Raw genomic sequence first — 19,187 nt, 5'->3', positions numbered from 1 at the left:
TTCACCTTCTGTTGCAACTGATGCTGCATATAGCAGAAGGCAACTAAAACCAGTACTTACATTGTAGCAGAACCAAGGATGCTTCGCTCAATAAGCTGATGGTAATGAAGACATACCATAACAAAAGCAATTTCATTTTTCTACAAAATTAATCACAAAGAACATATTTTTCAGAACAAAGCATTTACATTTCAGAAGCAAAAACAAATTTAAACCTACAGAAAAGCTACTTCTTCATGTTTTGGAATTGTTATACTGTTTCACTGGTACTTTAATACTATTGTTATGACTTTACAACAAGCAGGCCATAATTCATACATCTGAATTCTTGTATATAGCGTTCCAGCACAAATGAACTTTGCCAATATAAACACTAGGAAATTAGATCTAGAAGAGGAGGAGAATAAGCAACAATTTTATGTAGTTAAATTAGCTTCTACAGAAAGGAGAACTAGAAATAAAATGGCAGAATCCTATTATTAGCAGCCTGATCCCCAACCTGGCATATTCAATGGGACAAGAACATATGAAATCCTGATTAAATGAAAAATATGTCAATTTAGCATTCTCCTACAGTAGCAAAGAAATTCCAAGGAGGGCAAGGAGTTTTGTTCAATCCAAATTCAGAGAAAAAAGGCAGAAACACAGAATTGCCCCTAAATTCTAATCAATTTCCCCAAATAATCACAGGTTCACAAAGCTTCACACACAGTCCAACACAGTATTTACATGAATTCTATATTTCAGGTGTTCATTTGTTGACTACAAAAAGAACTGGGTCGATATTCAGTATCACAAGTATTTGAAAATATCATCAAAGAACAGCTAATCTACACGTATCTACTGCCTCATAACTATTCTTACGCAAATGCACATTAAATGTAGAACAGATTAAATAGATTAAGATGAAATAATAGGATATGGAAGTAATAAATCAAAAGATAAATCAATACTCTCAAGAACTGAAGTTGAGAAAGGAACGACAGTGAAAGGATAAGGAGCTGCAGTCATTTTATTATAAAGCTAATAAGGTGAAATGTAGAGGGCAGGGACAAGAAAACGGTAGAGAAATTAAAAGAAGTTGTTTCAAGGAGCAGGTGAGCGAGCACCTGCATGTAATCACTGGTATGCTTTTCTCCTCCTGCTTCCTTTACATGTATACTACAGTTAAAATATGTTGAGTATGTACGAAAGGCGGTTACATGATGGAATGGAGAATGAACATAATGCATGACTACTGCTCTGTCACATGTGTAATTTCCAAGTGACATGGTTTAGAGTGCCCACAGAAAATCACACTGGGCAAATAATAAATTGTTTAGATGATAGATACAGTCTTAAGTGTAGGGAATATGCATATGGACAGGCTTGGGAAGAACGTCCCTTCTGCTCAGTCCTATCTCCTAGTTGCTCAGGCTTTTGGGAGAGCAGCAACCTGGCACTTGTTGACAATTTGTTTTAAACAATTATATGCCACCTCTCTAAAGACGTGCTCAAGAAGGCTTACAGCTAAGATAATAAGCCCTTAAAACATGCCCTTTAAAAAAAACTAACCAGGCCAATGTCATTAAAACAAGCCAGGATGTAAGGTCTCAAATATACACTGCAGAAACTTAAAATGATGTAAATAGAATGATCATCAGACCAGAAGCAGACCATAAAGCATTTAAAAGATAAAACCCCTTAGTTAAAAGCCTGGGTAAAAAGCAATGTTTTAGTCTGGCACCTAAAATAAGTAATGTAAGCCTCATGAAACACTATTATTGCAAGGCAACACTACTGAACAAGCCATTTTTCTGGTCACAACATGCCTCACCTCTGAAGACAGGGGCACAGACTGCAGAGTTTCAGAACAGGATCTTAACTGTTGGGCAGGACAATACTAGTGGAAACAGTTCCCTAGCCGCAGGCCATGTAGGGCTTTACAGGTATAATAACCATAACTTTGAATTGTGCCTGGAAGCAGGTGGGTAGCTATGCAGATCTTTCAATAGAGGGGTGATAAGGACCCTGTAAAGCAGTCCCTGTCAATAACCTGGCCATCACATACTAGACCAACTGAAGTTTCTGGACAATTTTCAAGGGCAACCCAACATAAAGCAGATTACAGCAAGCCTTTAACCAGTCATGATTTTTGTCACCTAGTTGTGTTTACTTTTGGATTTTCCCAGTCATTGTGATTATGCAGTTCTTATTGGTTGTATTCTTGTGGAAGCCATGATCCATGTGTTTCTGCAGTGGGAGTCATTTTCCCCATAACAGAAACTAATGGAGAGTGGCTAGTCAGCCTGCTCAGGGGGTACTTGGGTTTTCTTTTTTTGGGGGGGGTTCATTATGGTTCTGTTTGGCTGTCTGGTGTGTAGACTGTAATTGGGAGTATGTCTGTGGCCATGGCAGCCATGATCCATTTGTTTCTGCAGTGGGAGTCACTTTTTTCCCTACAACTAAAACACATGGTGTGGGTGGGGGCACCTTCTTTGGGAGCCATAAAATGCCCCCCCAGGGTCCAATATCCTTGAAACTTGGGGGGGGGGGTCTTTGTAGGACAGTTAAGAGTAGGTCCTTGCAAATTTGGTGGGTTTGGCTTGCAAAATGCCACCCCAGCCTCCTAGATAGCTCCCCCAGTTTTCCCCATAGGGAATAATGGAGATTGGATGTGGCTGGGGGCACCTTCTTTTGGGGGGGCTATAAAATGCCCCCAACGTCCAATCTTCATGAAACTTGGGGGGGGGGTCATTATAGGACAGTCAAGAGCAGGTCCCCAGCAAATTTGGTAAAATTTGGTCCAAAACGGCTCCCCCAGGCTCCTGGAAAGCCCCCAATTGCATTTTCTATTGGAAACAATGGCCACATTTTTCCGAATTTGCTCTGTATTGCCAAGCCAAACTGGAGAATTAATTCAGTATTCAGGGAATAGCAATTTTCTTTCCAGTTCGGTATATTGAACCCGAATCAGCCAATTTTTTTTTCAGTACACAGCTCTAATTATCTACATTTATAACAAACTGGAAATCCCTTGACTTTGTGCATGAAACTGAAAAATATGAACTTATGATTTCTGGCTTTGAAGTGTAAGGGGAAGGGAACTATAGAAGAATAACAAAAGTATGAATTCTGAAATAATGTCGATATTTGTTGTAGAGAAAATCAAGTTTTTTCCTATATATGTTTTCATTTTTTCCTTTGTCCTTTATTTTCTCTTTCTTTTTGGTTTTTTTCTTATCTTTTAAAACTTGTATCTGTTTTAAAAACTTTTCAATAAAATTTATGTATAAAAAAAGACATCAGTGCAATTATTGTTATTGTTTTTAATTAATTTGGATGTTTTTCTTGTACGAGAAAAACAAGGAACCATAAACAACGTTCAAGGAACCATAAACAACATTGTACTGGGAAAGTGATCTTACATTCCAAAGTCCCAGTAAGACTCCTTCCTCAACACGGTAAAGTTCAACAAGTGCATCACACCCAATAATGTCTGCATTTTGAGTCACATTGGCAAGCTGATATTCAGAAATTAAGGAACGTCGCCAAGGCCTTTAAAAAATGTCAAGTTAAGTAAAAATCAAACTTCATTAACATGGAAGTTGACAACAATTTTTTCACAAGCAATGATTGGCAACACAGCAAAGTAAAAGCAATTTGTTTTACTGATTCTCAGAACATATGAACACAATCTTGAAATTGTTGCTGAAGGGATGATTTCATGTTTCTGGATGCCCAATCCTATCCTCTTCCTCCAAGAGTGACAGGAAGCAGCAGCAAAATGTCAATCCCCACGTTTACTTTGCCAGTGAACAGGCAATATGCAACAGGGATCAATCACAACTGCAGTGATTGCCACTACACACTCTGATATGCACATTTCGCTTTACAATCCTTATACTTTTCAAAGCCTAATATATCATACAGTCCAATGTGGCACTGTGCTGTACAGAACAGCACAGTATAATTACTAATCACCAGTGGTGAGTAGCTGATCTGAAAACTGTAATACTTCTAGAAATGTTCTTCTGTAATCAATATACCTAATTCTCAACATGGCCCCAACTGGTTACTTAAATCCAGGGAGTTGGAGCCATGAAAAGATGAGACAGATCTTTCTACAATCCTGAGAAAAGTCCAAAATTTGCAGAAAAATCTTTTAAAAAAATACACTGGTGGGGCTAAACTCCCCAAAACACAGCAATGCCTGTACTTTTAAGAAAAAAAGATCTCAGTGGCCATTGTGGGGGTTGCTAGGCAACCACGACAACATTAACAGCATTCATATCTTGGTTTCTGTCAGTAAAAGGCAGGGGGGCTTTTCAGGGCTATTTAGGCCTTCCAGCCCACCCCTGCCTCTTACCCTGGAGGGAGGATTTACCAGAGCCAGGCCCAGTAGTAACCACCAAGCATCCTTCTGCCTTGTAATTTGCATGAGTCACCCAGATGTGGCAGTGCCACACAACTTGTCTGGGCCCAGCAGCAGCTTCGGCAGAATTTGCATGGCTTAGCTGGGCCCTAGGGTTACCATCCTCCAGGTGTGTCCTGGAGATCACCCAGAATTAAAACTGATCTCCATACTACAGAGATTATTCCCTTGGAGAAAACAGCTAATCTGGAGGGTGGACTCTATGGCATTATACCCATATGCAGTCCCTCCCTATACAATCCTTGCCCAGCCTGCCCAGGCTCCACCCACAAATGTCCAAGAATTTCCCAGCTTACTGGGCCCAGCAATGGCCATCACTCAACTTTCCTAGGTAACTTGCAACCACACAACTTTTGCAACATAGGTGGAAAAATGATGCAAACTGCTTTGGGTGCTCACTTGGGGGGGAAAGTGGGGTATAAATGAAGTAAATAAACAATAAATAAAGCTGAAGATGTAGGGGCTAGATAAAAGACAAGTTGTCTGGTGAGTGGGAAGGAGAAAGGGAAGCAGGGAAAGCAGAGTGGATATAGAGACTGTCTACGTTTGCCAGCTCCAGCTTGGGAAATTCCTGGAGACTAGAGGGGATGCCTGGTGAGAACAGAATTGGAGAAGGGGAACAAATTCAGCGGAACATGATTCAATAGTGTCTGCCTTCTGAAAATGCTGTTTCCTCCAGTGGAACTGTCTATGTCATCTGGAGATCAGTTATAATTCCAGGAGAACTCCAGGCTGCACCTAGGGCTGAGGTAATCCTAAGACTAATGAGAACAGAAACAAGATGCTTTTTGTGAGGAAGGGGATACAGGAGAAAATGGAGTGACCCCGGCAAGTCTTTGCAGGTTCTCCACTTGTATTTATAAAAATCACGTTCCTATCAGTTCTAGAAAATAAATTCAAAGTCAACAAATAATTCACCAGCAAGTTCAAACAAATACAGCTACCAACAACACAACTCAAAGAATTAACTTACCCATTCCTGAGATAAAGTTTACCCTCACCTAGGACAGGTGTCACTCCATATAATCGTAGACATAACAAGTTGTCTAAACAAAGGCAGTTTATACCATACCAACATACAGTAAGAGATGTCTCATTAAAAGAAATATCTGCCTGATCCATTACATGTTCATTTCCACTTCTTTCCTTTAATATGATCATCCATCTCAATCCAGACACTCTGTTTTCAGAAAAATGTAAAGGTTTAAGACTGTACTTAGAAACACAGAATATGGAAACCTTCTACTAGTCATACCTAGAAATTTCAGGGAGAAAGGCAACATTTCCCACCCTTTTTATCTGAGGAGATTACGCCAAGACATTTCCATCATGAATAGATCTGACAAAATGTTCATAAATACTTTTGCAACATTATTAATTTTCATAACCTAAATAATAATTATCAGAAACTAGTAAATTAGCATATAGTCTTACGTTTTCCCTGTATAGCCATTAAAATAGAAAATAGTTAACATATGAACTTTTTAACACTGCTTACTTAATGGCATTTTTTGTTTCAACTGGAAGGCCAGTGTAGGTATTTACAGACTTCAGAAGATGAATTATTCCAGCTTTACCAGAAGCTATTTTTTTTATGATGTACTCTTTCTTCCAATATCCCGATTCCTTATGTTGTGAATCAGAAAGGCTCAGAGAAACACCTGAGTTCTGGACAGTTTCAGTCTTCCATTTGCTTTTTTTACGGAGAAACGACTGGGAGTATATTTTTAACCAGATGGTACTGAGAGAGAAAACACACACACAACAAAAAGATAATGACAACTGATGTTTTGAAAAGCTTATAAAAAAGGAAGTTGTAAATCCATTTTTAGAGATTTTCTAGTAAAACCAGTGGGATAGTAATTGACATTAGATTACACTCTGCATCCAAGCTTTAATTATTGATTAGCACTGATTTAATTTTATTACTGGAAGATGAACATATTCATTCATTCTATACCTCTACTTATGTAAAATATATCAGGATAGCTAGCTATTAAGCTACAAAGTCTAATCAATATAATAAAATCTATTAATAATTTAAAAATCAACAAAAGTAAACATTACAAATCCCTAATAGCAGCAGGTACCAATAAAACATCAAACAAGATCAGATTACATTTCACGTTTCCCCAAAAGCTTACTAGAACAATTTGGTCCTAGATGACCACCTAAAAAACAAAACCAAGAAGGTCTTGTTAAGAAAGTTCCAATCAGTTAATCTAACAATAGGTAAGAATAGCAGTCCAAGCAAGAACCAAGTGCATAAGGAGGTTAAAACAGAGCCCAAGGCATTTAGGGCTTTAACAGTGTAATCCTAAGTGCAGTTACTCCACTCTAAACACACTGAAATCAATGTGTTTAGGATTGCACTGTTAAAGTCTGAAACTAGCACTGTGAGTATGCCTGAATACTAATCTAAAGACAATGGTTGCATTAAGATGTCATAATAAACTGAAGCTTATAAACTGCAGATTGATCCTACCCAAAGATGTCTGAATACAGACAATTCAATACACCAGGGTTTCTTGACACTGAAATGGACTTTAGTGTTTGCATGTGATTTGTTAACCACAGCTGGCTAATTGTGGTTTGTCATAACATCTAAATTCACAAATCACAGCATCACCCCTTTAAGCCACCTAGTCGCTTACATCTTGTGAATTTACCGGTTTGTTGTGCTAGCCATGGCTTAAACAAATCATAGTTTCTTGTAACATCTGAATGCATCCAACGAGAATCCAAATATACATAATTTCTGTTAGACTTGAAATTTTTTCAACCATCTTGAAGGTCTAGTCAGGGAGTGGAATGTCTAATAAGGGGCTAAACAACTCATTAACAGATCTAAGGAAAGCTATATTGGAATATACTAGCGTTCTTAATTTTTGCTGTTCATTTTTTGCATATAACACAGCTAGCCAGAATGTCCAAACTGCAATGGGAAAGGGGTGTGAAGAAGCTGCAGGTATTATCTACATAGTGAAAGCAGAAGATTTCTTGAAGTTGGATAAGACAAGCAAGTCATATATCTTTTGTCCTTCACCCTGGACAAATCACATTCAGACTAATACAAAATGCCAGATAAAATAACAATTCTGTCCACTTAAAAATTAAAGAAAAACATTCATTACCCAGACAATTAAGTACAAAAATAAATTAGGAGGCTAGACTGGACTCATTATCATGTCAAAACAACTGCAATGCTTCCTTACTTGTCACTGGACAGATGATAAAAATGCTTATTCACACAGCCGGTACACAGCAGAGACACAGCATCCAGATACGAGAATATCTTCAGTATAATCTCCGAGGGCAGGCTAGAGGATGAAGAAGATGAAAGGGTGGTGTACTTTTTTGAATAGAAATAAGGAATAGTATGGGTTGGGGAATGGGAGAAATTAACTCCCTTAGCAGTCAACATTAAAAACGATGTTTTCACCTTTTCTTTCTATCCTTGTGCTCAGTCTGATACTTGAACACACCCTGTATACTTTTTTAACTTTTGTTTATTAAGACTTCCTTATATTTTCAATGCTCAGCATCTGATCTCAGCAAACATACTATGCCTATTTGGTCTTGCTATCCAAACAGTGTAAAAAGGAGAGGCAGCAAAACTGTTCACCATCCCTTGAGTGTGATAGTTCAAAACTGGAAGGTGCAATTTATAACTTGTGCGCTAGCTAGGATGAGCAAACTGGAAGATATGACACCTAGGATGCAACAACCTCTAAACAGCAATGCAGATTCAGAGAGTTAGAATTACAAATTAGTATAGCCTGAGATACTTCAGATTTGTGGGGGATGATGGTTACTACCCAGAGAGATTTGGTTACATCTAGGAGTAACAGAAAGGGTCAGCATTGCAGAACAGATTTGAGATGGCATTCATTCATTTTATTGTTGCAGTCCTTAGATCAAACATACAAAAAAAAATACATACTTAAAATCCACATTTAAATATAATAATAATAATATAAAGCAGTTACGTTACAATCTAAATACCATAAAATTTCCTTAGCCCGAGTACTACCAGGCTACAGAAACTGGCTACTTGGTAAGTAATCTTGGCGTCTCTATAGGAAAGAAGAAACTCAAGTCTAGCTTTTTCTGAGAGGCCCTGTTTTTTTCGAACAACAGGGTAATGATCTCACTACGTGCCACCTTATAGTATAGGCATGTAAAAAAAACAGGTTCCCTCCCTTAGCTGACAAGTATAAAACCTTTCGGTAAAAGGAATGTTCTTGTACTTGTTTTGAGTATGGTGGAAGGAAGGGCAGAGCACCTTGCCAGAGAGAAGACTCTTCTAAACCCTTTTACTTTGTAGTATAGTGGTTAGTTTCAGAGTAGGATATGAAAGACTCAGGTTGAAATCACCACTCTGCTGTGGAAGTTCACTAGGTGCCTTTGAGCCAGACACATATTCCCAGCCGAACCTATCTCTTGTTGGAAATACAATGTCTTGTGTACAGAGAAGGCAGAAGACACAGAATACCTGCAGGGGACAGCAGGTCTGACAGTTAGATAGACAGCAGGATGGGATCCTTCTTTCTTCTGTCCTTTTTTTTTGTAATTTATATGTTTATTTATTTATTTTAATTTTAGATAAATAAAAGAATAATTATGAGATACTGAACAGAAGAGAAAAAAATAACCCCACCCCAATTTCCCTCCCCCTCCCCTTCGTCTTATTCTATAAGTTAATGAGACTTAAATAAGGTAAAATAGTAACAATCCGTAACTGTCGTGCTCAGGTTTTTTCTGTCCTTTTTGCATGTCTCCAAATTGGTATTCTTAGGCTACTTCCTGCTTCTTCTCGGAAGTCCCTCTCTCCCAGTTTAGTAAGGTAGTTAGTATCTACTCTGTTTCTCTGCTTTCTATCAAAGTTGTAGTTCCTGAATAAACTCTCTTCATTCACTCCTTAATTAGACTCAAGATCATTCCTGATATTCTAGAGCCTACACCTCTGAGGGTTGTTGTGAGGATAATATGGAGGCAAGGAGAATGATGTAAGCTCCTCTTGGTCCACACTGTGGAGAAAGGCAGTATATAAACGAGGCAAATTAATAAGAATAGATGAAGATGGAGGAAAGGTAAATGATAAATTGTTTAGTGGGTTTGAAGGAGAGAAGGACATAGGGAAAGGTGAAAATATGGAGAAGGGAAAGAGGAAATAGTGAGAGGAAGGGGATACAGAACAAAGAGAAGTCCTTGCAGATTCTCCACCATGCAACTGAACTTAGCTCAGTCAGCACCATGCTACTGGGCCATAGAGAAGAGGCTGCCATGGAGGGGGAAGTGAAGTTGGGGCAGAGAGAAGTGGTGGGAAGGAAAGAAGGAAACGGGAAAAGGGGGAAATAGGCTATGGGGGGCAGAGAAGAGAAAGATGACATGGTGAGGGATGGGAAAATCAGATGCCTCCTGCAAGACCTAGTGGGTCCCCCGCTTGTAATTATCTAATACTATAGACTGTCTTTCATAAAAATTTCATGATGCGTGTTTTAAATGAGTAAAATCTTGTCAAATAGGATTTCATTCATTTCAAAACACAAAATAGGAGGGGTTTTTTCCAGTGCTCCCTAAAATTTCTAAATTTCTCTTGGGAAAACTGAAGAAAGTCTTCAGAAGAAATTAGGGGTCATCCTTAAATTTTTCCAGGCCTTCATATATCTATATATGGTCATAGATATGGCTAGAACTATAGGGGGAAAATTGCTGGATATGACCAAGGAAATTATTCCAGAGCCAGTCTGGTATAGTGGTTAAGAGTGGCAAGACTCTAATCTGGAGAACTGGGTTTTGAGTCCCCACTCCTCCGCTTGAAGCTGGGTGACCTTGGGCTGAGAGCTCTCAGCCCCACCCACCTCACAGGGTGATTGTTGTGCGGATAACAACACCACTTTGTAAACTGCTCTGAGTGGGTGTTAAGTTGTCCTGAAGGATGGTATATAAATTGTATGTTATCATCATTATTATTCAAAACACCTATGCACACAGAAATGGACCCATAGCCTGGACCCATAACTACACTAGTGGCCAAAATTGTGGAAACCTTTTGGAAAAAGTGTATTTTTGAGGTCTGATGGCTCATAACTCCACTTTTTTTTGGAGTAATACCATAAAATTATATATCAATGGAAAGATAATTTAATCAAGAATGTAATGCAATAACTTTTATGAAGGAATTTTTTTTAGAACAGTAGTTATTAAGAAGAAAATTGAAACACATAGAAAAAATGAGTTATACAACAATTCTCACCATGTCAGTTAATACTTAGTTGGGTAACCTTTTGCTTTAATTACGGCCCTACGACGCCTTCCCATGGAGTGAACCAAGTTTTTTAGTTCTGCAGCTGTTATAATGTGAAACCACGATTGAGTTATTGCTTCTATTAATTGCGTTTTATTGCTGGGTTGCTTCTCACTAACCAGTTTCTTTAGTCGGCTCCATAGATTTTCAATGGGGTTAAAGTCTGGGCTATTCTCAGGCCATTCCAACAGTGGAATATGATTATCTTGAAACCACTTTTTGCACACAGCAGCAACATGACATGGAGCTGAATCTTGCTGAAATATAAATGATTATCTTGGAAAAGATCATGTGTGGAAGGCTTCAGTTTGGGCTCAAGTATTTCATTTATGTATTTTTGGGCATTTATATTGCCATTTATCACGCAAATTCTGCCCACACCTTTTGATGTCATACAACCCCATATCATAACACTGACTGGATGTTTCATGGTAGGTGTAATGCAATCAGGATGCAAATCTTCTCCGATTCTTCTTCTCACGTATTTTATGCCATCACTACTAAACAGGGAGATTTTGGTCTCATCACTCCAAATAACACTGTCCCATTGTTCCGCTGTCCAGTTAACATGGGTTTTAGCCCAGTTTAATCTTTTCAACCTTTGTTTGAGAGATAACAATAGTTTTTTTTGTGGAATTCTAGCATTAAGACCAAATTCCTCCAGTCTGCGTTGAACAGTCCTTGCACTCAACTTCACATTGAATTGCGCCATTTCGTTCTGTATACACCCCGATTATTTTCTTCTGTCACCTAGGCTCAGTCTCTCAATTCTTCTATCATCCCTTGCTTGTGTGCAACTTTTCCTGCCTTTACCAGTCTGGTTTTGTAGTGACTGAGTTGCCTTATACCTCTTCAAAAATTTAGAAATGCCACCTTTGATTAAGTTTCCACCAATTTTTCTTCTAATTTCTTCATAACTGTAGCCTTGTTCACTTAATAGTACTATTTTACATCGCTTTCTGGGTGACCAGTCAACTCTTTGTGCCATTTCTTTAATTGTATTACGTTAAATGGCTACATTCAAATGAAGGAAAGCTACTTCATATCAACCTAAGCAAGTTGTGCTTCCTTTTCCTGGTTATTTGGCTATAACATTTGATAGAATACAGATAATTGAACAATCTTTGTTGCATTACATTCTTGATTAAATTATCTTTCCACTGATATATAATTTTATGGTATTACTCCAAAAAAAAGTGGTGTTATGAGCCATCAAACCTCAAAAATGCACTTTTTCCAAAAGGTTTCCACAATTTTGGCCACTAGTGTAGATAGGCCATAAAGGAAGTCTAGATGTTAGCAGTCAGACTTGCTCCCACAATAATAGAAGGTTTATGAATATGATTATGCCATAAGCCCCTTCTCTGAATGTGCTTAGATCACTAAAACTACTGCCCAAGCAGGCAGAAACATGGAAGTCGGATCCCAGCCGGGAGATGGAACGTGCAAGCATGGGGAATGACACGCGAGGCCAGCTAACCCCATCCCACACCCCAGAGGTGCACTAAGGATCCTGACACAATAGTTCCCACAGTTCCTAAATTAATCAATGTAACACAACCTATCAATCTCCCCTTAACCACTTTCCTATTCTTAGGCGCTTCAGGGAACCGACTGCCTCACCCATCCACTTTGCTGATCGTCAATCATTATTGACTAGTTCCACCCAGGAAGACCTAATCAAACATTCCTAGTTCATTGTGACACCCCAGAGACGGTTTGCTGGTTCACGGTCCCACTTCAGAGACAGTTCACCCACTCTTTGTCTCACGCCAGACCTCTCAATCCTTTGTCCCACCCTGAGAACCACCATTAAGTCTGGGGGGGGGGGGCGGAGAAGATGCAATCTTGCCCCTGAGTAGGATCCAAAGTATAATTGGACTACCCCTCTGCTATAGCTGTGTGCGTGCTCTTGGATCCAGCATCCACCCTCAAACCTCTGTTAGATACCTTCTGCCTTGACATGCAGGTCACTCAACACTTTCTTTCCCAGGCACCCTCTCCTGGATGGTAAACATCACCCAATCCTTTACTCTACCCAACTTTCACCACCGCTTTCCAGTTAGCTTTGAGTGTGTGCTGTGTGTTTTGTGTGCTGTTGATCTTTGTTATTTTCAAATGTATACAATATACCAAGGCCCAGGCGCAGGAATATCTGAGAATGGCAGGAATGTCTAACTTCATAGAAACTGGCAATACTATAGACATACTGGTGGAAGGTCAAAAGATTTTCAAATGTATGAGAAATTTGTAATCACTAACTCTACATAGACTCTGTTAACTCAAAAAGTAGCAAGAATGAACTAGCTATTATATGGTTCAAGAAAATGTTTCCAATATGGATAACCTTGTTTGGTATATGAAATCATAAGATAATAAGTTAGCCAAGAATTTCAGTCTTTGAAGCAGCTATTGTTAAGAGAAGATTCTGAAACCTTAAAAATTTGACAAGCTAAACTGATAGAGAGCTTCTTCTCAAAAGCAGCTCCTTGCCTGTGACCTTCTTATCTTTGGGTAAGATACTTTTTGGATTCATGTAATTGCTCTCCTTAATAGTCTTAGTATTTGTTGGACTTCCGGAATGGCGTGGCGATGTCATGGCAGCTGAGTTTATGAGCTCAGTACCATGATCTTCCCGATCCCCTAGGACCCGAGGATATGGGCCCTCAAGACCTCCCCACAGAGAGGGGGGGTAGGCCAGAGCAAGGTGGAGGAGCTCACAGGGATTGGCAACCCCCTGTTGGAGCCCCCGCACCGGCTCGAAGGCAAGGACCGAGGAAGAAGCCTTAATGGCGCATAAGATATGAACCCAGAGACTTTGAAACAAGCGAAAACAAAGCAAGGATTCCTGACAAGATAGATGCAAGGACAACTGAAAGACTGAAAAAGAGTGATTTACCTGACATTTCTCCAAGTAAGAATATTGTTTATTGCTTTACGACAACTAAACAGCTTGATGAGTGGGGTTTATTATCTCCCGGAGAGGTGGCCGCCTCACGGACTAGGAAATTGACACTCAAGAAGGGAAGCGTAAGGAGAGGTTTCTTGGGATGGAGAGCTGGGGAGCAAAAAACTTTATAATTACAAATAGTAAGAGCAAAGGAGCTTTTTACCAGTTTTAAAAGATATGTGATTGAACATTTGTAAATGAGTGGACAAAATGGCGTTTTCTGAAGAGATATTTTTAAAGCTGCAACAAATTTCTAAACTGATGGATTGTGTATTAAGAAAAGCAGACGAAACACTTGGAATAAAAACAGACACGAGCACGGTGTTAGAAGCCAAGTTAGAAGAGAATTTTGATGGGACAGACTTACCTAAAAGAAAATCGGAGTGGAATTGTGAAAAATACTCCCAACAAAATGGAAGAGAAAATCAGCTTTCTTCTGTCAAAGTACAGAAAGCGGAGAAGAAGTTGGAGGACCGTGATGAAAAGGAAGCTGTGAGGAAGACTTTTAGTGTACTGCTTCTGTATGAAGTACAAAGCATACAACAAACTCCAATCAAGAAACATATCAGAGATGAAGAGAGACAGGGACATTATAATGTATTTAATGGCACCTCGCATGAATGGCTACAAGGCAAAAAGAGTCGGCTATGGCTGATCATTGGAAAGAGTTTCAATACTATTCCAGAGGGAGAAAGAAGGAAAATGAAACTTAAAGTGTGACCCTTGTTCCTTTATCTTTTCTTCCCCTCTCTCTTATTTTGCTGTTTATATGGCATAGAGCTTTAAACTGAAGTGAGATTAAAAGGGTGGGTTAATAGGGTTGTTATGGGCTTTTGCAAATAAGGATGGTATATGGGATATATTGTGATTTTTATATGTCCATGTTCTAAATGCTATCTAAATTGCTTTAACATAAAACTCAGAGAATCTGGAAAGAAACAAGGCTTAATATGCCTCCTTCTGTTTCATGTGGTTTTAATATAGACCTAATACAATCCTCTATGCTTTTCTAACACATTAGATATTGTTTATGTTTAGTTACTGGACTAGAGGGAGTGTGGCAAATGGGTCTTTGTAGTCTTCTACTTTCCTTCTCACCCTTTATCTTCTTCTTTGGATTTCTTTCCTTTAAATAAAAGTATAAGAAAGATGTTGAGACAAGATATCTTCTAGGATTAATAGGGGAAACACTAGGGAGGCAGAGGAAACTTTGTAAATTTGTTAAATTTCAAAACTTAAACTATTAGTTAAGCTAAGTCTACCTATACACTTTCTTTTGCCTTTTGTAATGAAAATACAAGTACAAAACCTCAGATGGCTTGGGTTTTGATGTATGAAAGACGGAGGGTAGGCTGTTACAAAAACCTTTTTGTATACTTTTCTCCTTTAAGAAATTATTTAGTCAATGATATACACAAATAATGGGACTAATAATAGAATATAAAGATGTGGCTGTTTGTTTTTCTTAGCTCTGTCTCCGGACTGGTCATGGGCTTAGTACCCTAAGCTTAAGAATTAAAGGATTGAAGTGTGCCTTAAGAAGCTGCTCACTTAGAATATAAGTAATTGTAAGAAATGAGAAAAGGAATTGAGTAGTTTGGTAAAAGAGCAAGGAATTTAAAAGGTGCTTGGAGAGATCTAAATGGACTGTGTATTGTATAAATGGGGGGGAAGGGGGGTAGTCGGTTACTCAGTTTCTTTTTCTATGGATTGATGTTTGTATTGCAATTTTTTTGAAATTTTGGATGTATAATGACTATCTTGTACACGAACCTGATACTAAAAAGTTTTTTCTTCCTTTTAAAAACCTAATAAAAATCTATTCTAAAAAAAATAGTCTTAGTATTTGTTATAAGAGATAGTATGATTTTCTGTTGAGTTATTATTAAGAATACTAAGTAGGCATGCTGTAATAACAAAGGCTTAAAAAGGAAGCAGAGACTCCATCATTGCATTACTTGTGTACTATATCCAGTAATGAGCGAAAGACATTATCTGTGGTGTACATCTGGCCAAGAGTTAAATGATTTGATATAGGAAAGCTAATTAGATGCTCAAGCCTTCTTAAGTGCATGCCTGTATCTGAATCAGGCCAGACCAGAGTCATCCAGAACAATTTAAAGACTCATTAGACACATAAATGAACATTGCTAAAGTTACACTATCAAAGGAATTCAGCTTGACCTTTAAAGTTTACACTAAGGTTTCCAAGCCCTCAACATACAGCAGCGTACCAAAGCAAACAATGTTTTCACTTGAATAAGTCATTCAGATCATAACAGAGAAATCCATTTAAAGAGACAATTTGCTTTACAAGAACTATTACTTTAATACAACTTCATGACTATAATCATACGCACTATTTCTAGAAAGCATTCTGACACTGCACTTAGCTACGTTTGATTCCATGTAAACATACAAAAGAGTGCACAGTAATACAACAATGCATAGTTTACCTCTTAATTCCTGTTGTAGAAATCAATTTAATAAAGGGCTTCTTCCAATGCTGCTTTTGAATGTGCTTTGCTTTGATTTCAGAAGACTGCATTGTTGTAACAGGTGAGCATTTGGACACCGTGCTAGAAAAAAAATCATTATATCATCAACTAAAAAATTATATAAAGTAGAATTAAGACAAGATTCAAGAATGATTTGTATAGTTTGTACAAAGCATTGTCAGTCCATAAACAGAAAATTTATTATAGTAGGGATATCATCAATTTTACTAACCCTGTATTTGTACCTAAAATTGAAATATAAATAAATAAATAAAATAAAAGCAATGTATTGTCAAAGGCTTTCACGGCGGGAGAACGATGGTCGTTGTGGGTTTTCCGGGCTGTATTGCCGTGGTCTTGGCATTGTAGTTCCTGACGTTTCGCCAGCAGCTGTGGCTGGCATCTTCAGAGGTGTAGCACCAAAACACAGAGATCTCTCAGTGTCACAGTGTGGAAAAGATGTAGGTCATTTGTATCTACTCAGGAGGGGTGGGGTTGAGCTGAGTCATCCTGTAAGAGTTTCCCAGGGTGTGGAATGCTAATGGCGGGAGGCTTCACTGTATCCTGAGGAGGTTCTTTTGCATATGAATTGGTACTTGAGTAGTACCAATGAGATCAGTTTGCTTCTGTTAAGGAAATCAGTTACTTCTGATAATGAGATAACCATTCATAGTCCCTATTCAGTCCCAGCCTAACTGAGTCAAATTTACATATAAATTCCAATTCAGCAGCTTCCCGTTGGATTTTGTTTTTGAAAGGTTTCTGTTGAACTACAGTGACCTTTAAGTCTTTGATGGAATGTTTTGGTAGATTGAAGTGTTCTCCCACTGGTTTCTGGATGTTGCCATTTCTAATGTCAGATTTGTGTCCATTTATTCTTTTGCGTAGAGGTTGGCTGGTTTGTCCAATGTACAGAGCAGATGGACATTGTTGGCACATATCACATTGGAGGATGAGCAGCTGTAAGAGCCAGAGACAGTGTAGTTGATGCCATTGGGTCCTGTAATTGTATTCCCTGGGTAGATATAAGGGCAGAGCTGGCATCTGGGTCTGTTGCAGGGCCTGGTACCTGTGTTGGTGACTCTGCTAGCAGATTCATGATTGTAAGTGAGAAGTCATTTAAGGTTGGGGGGCTGTTTGTAGGCAAGGAGAGGTCTTCCACCCAGGGCTTCTGAGAGAGAGGTATCATTTTCCAGGATGGGTTGTAGCTCACTGATGGGTTTGAGCTGGGAACTATAGGTGACAACCAGTGGTGTTCTGTTGTTAGTTCCTTTAGGGTTGTCCTTTAGGCTGTTTCTGGGTACTAGTCTGGCCCTGTTGATTTGTTTCCTCGCTTCATTTGTTGGGTACTGTAGTCCCAAAAATGCTTGTTGTAAATCTCTTAAGTGGGAGTCCCGATCAAGAGCATTGGCGCAGATACGATGGTATCTTGATTTTACTCAAAGCTCTCTATTTCTATGAAGGATTAACCCTTAACAGCCCTGCAGTTTTTTGTACAGCACTTCCAGGCTTTTAAAAAGCACAGTCTGTCACAATACGATACAAATATTTATTTATTGCTTTAAAAGTTAAGTGTTGGGGTAGCATGGACAGGTCCATGGTCCATATCAAGGGCTAGGATGTTTTAGGAACAGGGTAGCCTAACTTAAGACATATTTTCTAAAATATTGTAAGGCATTCTGAAGACCTGTTGGTTGAAAAGTAGGGTCCAGAACTAAAAATAATAAACAAAATAGCGGCAACACCGCGATTGAAAAGCAAGCTCTAAAAGTGGACATAGGAGCAGAGATAAATGAGTTTAATAGTGGCGATACAGTGAGTTCAAAACCCTCAACTACGAAGTTCACAAGGTGACCTTGGGCCAGCCACTCTACATCCACCTAAACTGCCTCAGGGGGTTTTCTAAGAGGACATAACTAAGAACATGACCCTGAACTCCTCGGAGGAAAGAAGGAAACTCTGCAAGCGAAGCGCCCGCCCCCCCCCCCCACGCCTGAAGATTCAGAGATGAAAAAAGCGTCGCCTGCTGGATTCCTTCTTCAGGCAAAATGGTGGGGAGGGGGTTAAAACAGCCCGCCTAAAAGCAAATGAGGCTTGGCGGCTTCACTCCAAATGTATTGCAGTTCGGCTGCCGAGTTGTTTACCTGTCCCGAGCAGGAGAGCCAAACGGGTCCGAACTTTCTCGGATGGAAAGAACAAAAGAAGCTGGCTGCCGCGATGGCGGCCGCCGGAGGTCGATGGAAGAAAGAACGGCGGGGCATGAGGCACCTAAGGTGTGCTGCTGCAGAATCCAACCGCGGCCAGTCGCCATAGCGACAGACTTCCACACACGCGCCAATAACCGCTTGCTGCCCCTTCCCGCCAAAACGGAAGCGCAGGTGCGAGGGGGCGGGGAAGACCTCGGCTTGAACGAGTCCATTCTCTCGGGGGGGGGGGGGGCACGGGCTTCACTGTTCTTTTCTTTCTGTTGTGTTTCTCTTTCTGTGCAACAAGCAAGTCCATGTCATTCGATCGGGATTACTTCCGGAAAAGTGTGTAGGGTTGTATGGAAAATTATTCGCGTGCGCATATTTTACTATGGGACAGTCACCTCAGCCCCGTTCGTTCCAGCGCCCGTTTTCCCAATGGAGACGTATCACTTATGCGTTGAGAACTGGTATAAGTGTTTCGCTCGGTGTCTATCTGTAGTCATACGTGCACCCATGATTTTAATCTTTTGCGGACAGCGTTTGAAACTATTCAGTTAACTCAATAAAAGCAAAACATTCTCTAGCAAACCGAGTCCAAATACTTCCTCGAGTTGTAGTTTTACAAAGACGAGCGCTTGTTTCTAAGCAATGCGGTGCCCTACTATTTCCGTAGGCAAAAGGACTCGCCTTGCCTAAACTTCGCAAGTTCTGTTTATTTCTTAAACTAAGGGATTGCAATGGGGGTGGGGAGTAATCAGGACTCCTCGAATGCTGTCAGATTCTCACGGGAAGACGCGGCGCGGTGCACTGCGGTCGTTGTAGTGTT

At 39.5% G+C, this 19,187-nt stretch overlaps 1 protein-coding gene across 1 annotated transcript in view; it reads right to left on the bottom strand.

The window, feature by feature from the left end:
* Positions 1-18,490, bottom strand: part of FBXO15 (F-box protein 15) — a 32,196-nt gene extending 13,706 nt beyond the window's left edge. Inside the window, exons 1-7 of the mRNA XM_054985490.1 lie at positions 18,317-18,490; positions 16,131-16,253; positions 7,630-7,734; positions 5,913-6,155; positions 5,388-5,594; positions 3,408-3,537; positions 61-140 (exon numbers count right to left, since the gene is read on the bottom strand). Of these exons, the coding sequence (XP_054841465.1) occupies positions 61-140; positions 3,408-3,537; positions 5,388-5,594; positions 5,913-6,155; positions 7,630-7,734; positions 16,131-16,253; positions 18,317-18,483 (1,055 nt within the window). The 5' untranslated portion in view covers positions 18,484-18,490. The remainder of the gene's footprint in view (positions 1-60; positions 141-3,407; positions 3,538-5,387; positions 5,595-5,912; positions 6,156-7,629; positions 7,735-16,130; positions 16,254-18,316) is intronic.
* Between the last annotated feature and the right edge of the window lie 697 nt (positions 18,491-19,187).

Source organism: Eublepharis macularius, chromosome 7 (assembly GCF_028583425.1).
Source record: "Eublepharis macularius isolate TG4126 chromosome 7, MPM_Emac_v1.0, whole genome shotgun sequence".
In the NCBI taxonomy this organism is placed as follows: Eukaryota; Metazoa; Chordata; class Lepidosauria; order Squamata; family Eublepharidae; genus Eublepharis; species Eublepharis macularius.
This window is presented reverse-complemented; position numbering and strand designations above follow the sequence as displayed.